Below are 8,904 nucleotides of genomic sequence, written 5' to 3' on the forward strand. Positions count from 1 at the left end.
CTTTCTGCACACTGGCAAAAGGCAGTGCCTGCCTCCTTGAGCTCCCTGGGAGCCCCCCCGGCCAGCCCTCCGAGGCCACCCCCTAAGCAGCCCCCCATGGCTGCAGGCATCAGGAGAGGGACAGCCCTGGTTCTGTCACCCCCTGGTCTGTTTGTCCTTGGAGGCCACTAGAAAAGGACCCTTGCCCCCACAAGTAGATCTTTGGGGGCTTCCTAGGCCTCCGCTCCTTCAGCACGGGCTCTGGGCGCCATCTTGTGTTTCAGAAGAGTTACTGTTTCCGCCGGGCCCAGGCCCCTCCTCACATCCATCCCAAGGTCCCTAAAAGCAGCTGTGGGCCCACTGTCTTCTCCCTCCCTCTAGGAGGGATGCTCACTCGAGGAGCCTTCCCCAGACACACCAGTGGGTGAGCCAGAGCACAGCGCTGCCCGTGATGTCCGCCCGATGGGAGCGGCCAGCTGGACACACTGGGCTGGGTTCTTTCTGGCCACTGGCTGTATCCTATTCATTCTCTTTGGGGGAAGATTTGCCTTCTCCACGGTGTTCCTAGATATAATCCTAAAATGGCAAGTTAGTTAAGTCACTGCCTGGCCTAAGTTTCTGCCTCTGTAGAATGAGGCCGCTCCTGTGAACTTCTCCAGGTTGGAGCATCAGAAAGAACATGCCGAGCGTAGCAACCAGCACACATAACTGCTCAGCAAATGAGTTTTTAAAATAAGTTGGGTTCCTTTAAAATAGATGAAAGCCCATCGTGCTCCCAGTCTAGACCGCACTGGGTGATCCCACGTGCTCTCTGCTTCCTTCTCTTCCCGAACGAAAGCTTTGCGTGCTTCTCCCGTTAGCTCGAATGTTTTACTGCTCTCCTTCCTTCTTCCTTTCCTCTGAACATTTTGTGTCCACCCTGGTCTGCCTTCTGTTTTCTGTCCCTTTATGAGATGGCCCTTGAACCAACCTGTTCACACAGCCCCCGGCCCCCAGACGCACTCACGCAACGCACGCACGCACCGCCTGGGCTAGCTCGTGGGCTCCTCTGACCACCCACAGTCCTCTCCCGTGACGTTTATTTGTGACCCGAATGTGAGGGCTGCCGCAGGGCTGGGGCGCTGGCCACCATCAGGCAGGACAGAGCAGACGTGGGTCAGACGTACCAGCTGTGTGACCCTGGCCTTCGGTCTCCATCTGTACACCAGGACGGTCCTGGTCCCTCTCGCGGGGCATCCCTGGGAGGATCGCTCGACAGAGGTTGGCTTTACTGCTACAGCCGCTCTTCCTCCCCACCTGCTGCTTGAATTACGTAATGTTACGTCCCATCTTCCATCCGTTTTAAGAAGTTTTAAGGGATTTTCAGACTATATTCCAAGCTAACCCACTAGAAAGCTCACCGTGGAGGACTCATTTGCTGGAGAGGTTAGGGTTAGGGTTGGGGTCCCATGCTTTGCCCCATCATTTTGCCATCTGGTGCCCTTGCCTCCTTCCGCCAACATCCCAGACTCCTTGATCCATCACTCCAGGATGCTCTGCCATCGTCCGAGACGGACTTCTCTCTCTCCACCTTCCCATTCCCGTCCCCCTGCAAATCCCAGCCCTGGATTAGTGCTCCGCTGGCTCTCTCCACCCATCCTCCTTGGCTTCTGGGACCTGAGCATCCCAGCTCTACGTGGGTTGGAGCTGCCTCAGATTTGGGGCTCCAGCTTCAGCGGGGTCCCCTGCTCTTCTCCCCACCCCCGCCCCCCCCTTCACCCCGCTCAAGACTCCGTCCCCATCACTTCAGATCACCTCTGCTCCTGCCTCCCTCCTCCTTCAGGAGAACGCAGGCCCCCAGCTTTCCCACCTCAGTCCCTGTCAGCTTGTCTGCACCTCCAGCCCCCGCCCCCTCCCGTCCTGCCTCCCGCGGCACCTGCGGTGATTCTCTCTCTCACCTGTACCACCAGCTCTCTCCCCTCAGCTGTGGAAACACTGTCAGCTCACTCTCATCTTTAAATCCGCCCTCAGCCCTGGATTTCCCTTCTAGAAGCCATCCTGTCTCTCGCTGTTCTTTTACATTTGGGCGTCTTAACGTAAGAACTCGTGCTCACTGCCTTCACCTCCTCACCTCCCGTTGAGTACTCTGCCTACTGCCACCTGGCTTCTCCCACAGCGACACTGCACCTGTTCACCGCGGTCCCCAGTGCTGTCCTAACCGCTAAAGCCAGAGAGCCTCCTGGGGGCTCATCAGACTCTCTGCATGCTGTTGATCGGCTCTCCTCACTCATCCCTTTGCTCCCACTGTTGTCTCCTGGTTTTCCTCCCGTCTCTGGATCCCTCATACCTGCTTCTTTCCGGGGTTACCTCTGCCCGTGGGTGTGCCACAGGGTTCCATTCTCAGCCCTGGTCTTTCTCCTCGACGGCATAGACTGCAACCATAGTTTCTGTCCCAGCGGTCCAAAATTCTTCTCTCTAGCCCAGACCGTTCTTCTGAGCCGCCTACCTACCAGTCCCGCTGCCTTCAGGACATCTCCATGGGGGCAACCCAGAGACACTGGCGCCCCCCCTCATCTCGCAGCATGAGACCAGGGGGCTCCTCCACTCTCCTCTCCTCAGTCCCTCAGGAATCTGTCCCCCAGTCCGTCAGCTCTGGCCCCTACCACCTCCACGCCCTCTGCTTTCCTCCAACCCCTCCGCCACCTCCCCAGTTCCGATCTTTATCATTCTTACCTCCTAACTGAGGGCCCTCCTGCCGGTCCTCCCATCCAGTCCGTCCTCAGCTGCAGCCAGAGCAGTCTTTCCAAAACGTGTATAGCTGCTCATACCAGCCCTCTAACTAAAAAGCCTCTTCATTTCTTCCTACTGCATTTAGGGTCAAGTCCAAACTTCCGGCCTACCCAGACCCTGCCTGTCTCTCCAGCTCCTGCGTCCCCCTCCACACCCCTTGTGCACGTACGCGCGCACGCACACACACTCTGGAACTGTGCCGTCTCATGCCCCTGGGTCTTTGCACACGCTTGTCCCACTTTTTGGAACAGCCTCTTACCATCTTCTACCTCATCACCTATTTTTTCTGGTTAATCACTCCTTGGCCTTCAAGATTCTCCTGGGAAGCCTCCCTTGAGCCCTCCCCAGGTGCTCCCTTAGTGCCTCCCTCCATGATCCCCCGTGCTTGCCTCCCCCACTGCGCTCTACGGGGGCCACCTGTACACTTCCCTGCATGCCCCACGAAGCCGTTCGGCAGGGACAGCCGGCGACCTGGCAGTACAGCCGAGCGGGTCTTTGATGAGTGTGTGCTGGGTTTCCGAATGGTTCTAGTCCAAGTGTTTTGAGATGCTCCTTGGAAGAGCAGGGCAGAACAGCCAGCTACCACGATCTACACAAAAGTCACTGTGAGCCAACGGGGCTCCGTGGCGCTCTGGGGGGCCGGGGGCTTGGGCGGATCTCCCAGTGGGGCCTGCAGCTCAGTCCGATCTCTCTCCCTCCCTCAGCATACATGAAGCGACGGCACAGCTCAGTCAGCGACAGCCAGCCCTGCGAGCCCCCCTCCGTTGGCATTGACTACAGCCAGGGCGCCAGCCCCCAGCCCCAGCACCAGCTAAAGAAACCCCGAGTGGTGCTGGCTCCTGAAGAGAAAGAGGCTCTGAAACGAGCTTATCAGCAAAAGCCATACCCGTCACCAAAAACCATCGAAGAACTCGCCACCCAGCTCAACTTGAAAACCAGCACCGTCATCAACTGGTTCCACAATTACAGGTACGGTCCGGCTCTCGGCCCAGGAAATCAGGGCTCCGAGAGCGCGCACCATCAGCCCTTGCGAAGCGGCTGGTCTGTCCCACACACGGTGGCCATGAACACTGCACAGGGATGGTGGTCTGGGGACTTGGCCCTGGCCGGCTGGGGACTAAAAGCTTGGTGTTTGGTCGGTTAGTTGGCTTTTTACGTTTCATTGGAGTTATTAACTCCCAAGATGCAGGGTCACGTGGTTAGAGACACTCCACGTCTGCTGTGGCCAGGAAGACAGTTATCACTTAGTAAGAGAGAACGTAGGCATCCGTGGCTCCATAGCAGCGAAGGTTTCTTCGTGGAGACCCGAGGGGTCTTGTACAGCATTATCTTCCAAATGAGTTTGATTAGTTTTGTAGTTAAATAAATTGAGTCCAGTTAATGAAGATTTATTGAGCATCTACTAGATCTCCAGACACCGAGCCAAGTGTGTTAATCAGCACCGTCCCACTTGATCTTCACAATCATATAAGGGACAGAGTTCTACCTGCATTTTACAGGTGGAAAACCTAACACTCCGAGGGGTTAAGTAACTGACCGAGGCGGAAGGGCCTAGTGCTCTCCCATAGAATGAAGCGGACTGGAGTAAAATGTTTGGATGAGCTCATGAAAATCCACTGGGACACATAATGGCTTGTTGACCATAGCTGTAATCCAGACTTCCTCTGCTAGAAACCAGGACACCCCAGTGGCCTGATGGGCATGCCTTCTTCTTTAATGCCCTGGAAGTCACCGTCAGTTGCTCGTTCTCATTAGAACGTCCTTTTCTCTAGGGCTCAACAGGACTGGGGCAGGTGCTCCTGGTCCTACCCAGGTGACAAGTACACACACGTAGCCAGTGCAGGCGGAGCCCTCCTGGTTACTTGCCTCAGACAAGTTGTGGGCAGCAGAATATCCTAGATAGCCGGGGGCCGCAGAGAGTTGTGTCTCCGACTGGACCCTGCCTTATCTGTTAGGCTCCGCTGCAGTTTCCCAAGTGGCCCGGCAACCCCACCCCCACCCCCCAGTGCTGAGCAAAGTGGGAGGTTTTAAAATATTAGATGGGACCCGAAATAATACCTTGACTGCTGATGAAAGCTAAGTTCGCATTTGTAGCTTAGTGTGAGAACAAACAGCCCTGCTGCCTGACCCCCTGGAACCAGGCAAGTTTATCCATCCCCATGCGCGGGCTGGCCCCTGTGAGGGCAAAGAAAGTACACGAGCTGAGCACCACCAGCTTATTCATCCTAAATTTACAGATGAGCTAAAACCAGAGGCAGAGCGAGGCTAGCAGATGCAATAATGGAGCTCCCTCTACAAGGAAGGAGACTTCAAGAACAGTAGTCAAGGGAAATGAAGGAGAATGAATGGGAACCTGGGCAGAGGTTCCCCAGAGCAGCCCCACCCCCGCCAGGTGTTGTGCAATCCCATTTTCACTTTCTAGACACAGAGGTGCATTTGAATATGTACTTTCGAGTCTTCTGCAGGCTGTGTCCATTTAAGTGTGGTAACTCGAGATGACTATCTGAGTAAAGTTGCTACCAATTATACAAAGCATCTCGAGAAACCATTTCCTCTGGTCCCGCTGGGGTCACCTTTTTCCCCAGATCTCATCTACAGGCCTCAACTGAATGGCGGTCACTGCCTCCTGGCCAGGGCAAGCGCTCTCCAGGTTTCTCAGCTTCTGTCAACTCATCTTGCTGACAACCATGGGAATGCCCAGCCCATCACAGGTGGTCAGCCGCTCACTGGAGAGTCCCTATGTGTGCATTTAGCATGAGCAAATTCAACCATATACAACAAAAGTAAAGAGAGAAGGGGAAGAGAAGGAGGAGGAGCAATAGAACCTCAAAACTTAGCAGAGGAGCTCAGATCCAGATCTAGAGTAGATGCTCAGTAAATGTTTTCTTTCAAAATTAACCACAACAAAGCAGGCTGGGCTAAGACAAATGGAAGAACCAAGGGCAGATTTGTTTCAGCTGCAGAGATCTGGAAAAATATCCTGGAAGAGGTGTGAGATGTACAGGGTCTTGAACAAAGAACTGAAAAGAATTTTTTTTTTTTTTTTTAAGATTTTATTTGAAAAAGAGCACAAGCAGGGAAAAGGGAGAAGCAGGCTCCCCTGCTCCCCTGATGCGGGGCTCGATCCCAGGACCCTGGGATCATGACCTGAGCCGAAGGCAGATGCTTAACCGACTGAGCCACCCAGGCGCCCCTGAAAAGAATTTTATAAACGACAAAATAGGTCAGATGAGAAGTGAACACTAGGTCATTCAGAATTGGCATAAAGCCCAAAGTATTGAAGTCCCTTGGTCACCCAGGAGGCACAATGCAGAGCAGAGAGTGAGTGCTCCCTCCATGGCTTTAGCTCTTCCAACTAAATGCTTCCGACGGAGACCAACTTAGCCTGGTAGACCCTCCAGAGCTTCATGTAAGGACTGGCACACATGCACTGAATTCCTCAGGGAGGAGAGAGTTTCTTACATTCTGTGGGAGTTAGACAGGAGAAGTAGATTTTTTTTTTTTTCTCCTGCCCCACCAGACCCCACAGGGAGTAATGGGGAAGGGGGGATCAATTTTTAGCCCCATCAAAAAAATACAATCTTACTTCCTCTTATCTTTTCACCCTCAGGGAAGTACAAGTATCTTAGGGTGACCAGGTATCTTAGGGCCTGGAATGCCAGAACAGACTACCTAGCACAGGACACCGGGTCTCCTCCTAGAACAGGTCCACCCTATAGAAACTCTTCCAAGCCCTAAATACCATGGCATCCTGCGAACCTTGTGTGACTTGTTTGAAAACCAGATCTGCTCCTGGGACCTGATCTTTCTAGATCAGAAGGTAATATTTTTCATGGACGTGGAGACAAATCTAGACTAAGAACGATGATGTCTCCTGTCGGTTGAGCATATGGTATGTGCCAGGCACTGAGCCAGGAGCATTACAGATGTGTCATCTCATTAGATCCTCGGATGAGCTGCCGAGGGTGGCAGCCAGGATGCCAGGCCCCAGGCATGAAGTTGTCCCTTCCCTCCCCCCAGCCCTTTTACCTCAGCCTTAGCACCTAACAACAGGGATTCTGTCATTCAGAAGGCAGATGGAGGGTCTGAACAGCCCTTTTTTTCTGGGTCTACTTTGTGTCCTGTATTGTACATTAATATTTTATTCTTAACATCTCTGCAAGGAAGATGCTATTCTCCACATTTTTCAGATAAGAAATCTGAAGCTCAAAACTGTTCAGGCCCTTTTTTCCAAGCTGTATAGCTAGTAAGTTTACAAAGCCAGATTTCAAACCCAGGTTGGCCTGGTTCCATAAAGCTCTGTTCTGGGCCAGTCTGCCCCTGGGACTCAGTTAGTACCTGGTAGACCTGTGGCCTGCCGGTCTAGCCTCCCACCTCCCCAGCCAGGGTGGGATGGGGATTAGGTGTTCGCCCCAACTGGCATTCTTGGCTGCCGAGGGGCTTGAAAGGCCTCAGAGTAGGCTTGCCCTCTCACAGCGGAGTGTCCAGTAGCCTACTGACAAAGGCTTGCATTTCCCAGGCCCTCATGGTAGCCCCAGAGAAGGAGGAGAGAGTCTTCTGTTACCCCAGGCAACTTCAGGGGGTGGGGGGCGCTTTAGGACCTCACCCTGTAGCTCTCGCTCAGAAACCATCCTCAGGACAAGGGACAGGGCTCAGACTGTGCAGGGAGCAAGTAACAGTGTGAACACATAACCACCCCCAAGGGTTCGGACACTCTAGACCACTTTCTCCCTGGCTTCAGCACTCCCCACATCCAACCCAAGGCCTGGCATATAGTGGGCTCTCGAAACATGTTACCTCTGTTGGGGGCTGTGTACTGCAGAAAATATTTGTAGTGCATGCCTAACCCAAGGGCTTTCGGCAGGCCCAGTTTCTGCAAGACAGTGGGCTTCGTGCCAGTTTACCTGAGGATGCCACTAACAGTTGGCACATTGATCAGAGGCTTTTCAGCTCCTTGGAATGACCATGTAGAGGGAGTTCTGACTGAGCCTAGTGCTGTGAGCAGATGGAAGGAGAAATTCTAAACAGGCTTAACAAGAGCCCTTTCTTGATGTCACCAAGGGCCCCAAAACAGGGGAGGCCTGGGCCCGTCCGTGGCTGTTTCCCTCAGACCCAACGAAGTAAGGGAGCACACGTTCCCCGCTAGGGGGAACTCTCTGCTTGATTACAACATGCTTGATGTGTCGGAGCGCGTATTTGGTCTCCTTCCTGCTTGATCAAAAGTGACCCGTCCCCGGTCTTCTCCTCTTAGGGGAGGGACTGGTTGAAACATAACTGCGTGGAACCCTGCCAGGGCCCTGACCCCTGACCTGTGGCTCAGAGCGCGACGCTGAAGTCTCTCGCTTTGGGCAATGAGTGTTGGTTCTCTCCCTCCAAGTCCTGCTGCGGAAGCGGTGGTTCGCACCCATCCTGCATTTCCAGCTGTCAGTTCAGGCAGCGTGTATGACTGTGTGCCAAGCACCGTGCCCGGCCCGGGGCGTGCAGAGAACGGGACCCCGCCATCCACAACCTGCTGGGGGCGGGGCGGGGCGGGGGTGGTGGGAGCGCGCCATTAAGCGAGTCACACTGGCGCGCCGTCCTCGTGGGGAAGAGGGGGCTGGCAGCCACCCAAGGGACGACTCAGGCAAAGGCACGGAGTCTGGGAACCGGCGGGGCTGGGGGCTGGGGGCTGGGGTGACAGGACCCCCCCGCCCCGCGGCCCCGCCCACGTCCCCCCCCCCCCCTTGTGTCTCGCAGGTCTCGGATCCGCAGAGAACTGTTCATTGAGGAGATTCAGGCCGGGAGCCAGGGCCAGGCCGGGGCCAGCGACTCCCCGTCGGCCCGAAGCAGCCGGGCGGCGCCCAGCTCGGAGGGCGACAGCTGCGACGGCGTGGAGGCCGCCGACGGCCCGGGCGCCGCGGACGCCGAGGAGTCGAGCGGCCCCGCGGCCGCCGCCAAGTCTCAGGGAGGGCCGGCCGAGGCGGCCGCGGCCCCGGAGGAGCGGGAGGAGGCGCCCAGGCCGGCGGAGAAGGCGCAGCAGCCGCCGCCCTCGGGGGCCGCAGCCCCGGACGACGCCGACGACGAGGGCCGGCCCCGGGCGCCCCCGCCGCCCCCGCCGCCGCCGCCGCCGCCCGAGGGCCCCGCCGACGGCCCGGGGCCCGTGCCAAACCCCGCCGC

General features: G+C 55.9%; 1 protein-coding gene across 3 annotated transcripts in view; it reads left to right on the top strand.

The window, feature by feature from the left end:
- CUX1 (cut like homeobox 1) overlaps positions 1-8,904 on the top strand; it is a 352,323-nt gene that overhangs the window by 315,891 nt on the left and 27,528 nt on the right. Inside the window, exons 23-25 of one of the 3 annotated variants that reach the window (XM_034988568.1) lie at positions 3,453-3,717; positions 8,485-8,824; positions 8,864-8,900. The exons of the other annotated variants lie outside the window; for them this stretch is intronic. Of the exons in view, the coding sequence (XP_034844459.1) occupies positions 3,453-3,717; positions 8,485-8,824; positions 8,864-8,900 (642 nt within the window). The remainder of the gene's footprint in view (positions 1-3,452; positions 3,718-8,484; positions 8,825-8,863; positions 8,901-8,904) is intronic. 3 annotated transcript variants of the gene reach the window in all.

The sequence above is a fragment of the Mirounga leonina genome, unplaced genomic scaffold, assembly GCF_011800145.1.
Source record: "Mirounga leonina isolate KUSES-001 unplaced genomic scaffold, KU_Mleo_1.0 Mir_454, whole genome shotgun sequence".
NCBI lineage: Eukaryota > Metazoa > Chordata > Mammalia > Carnivora > Phocidae > Mirounga > Mirounga leonina.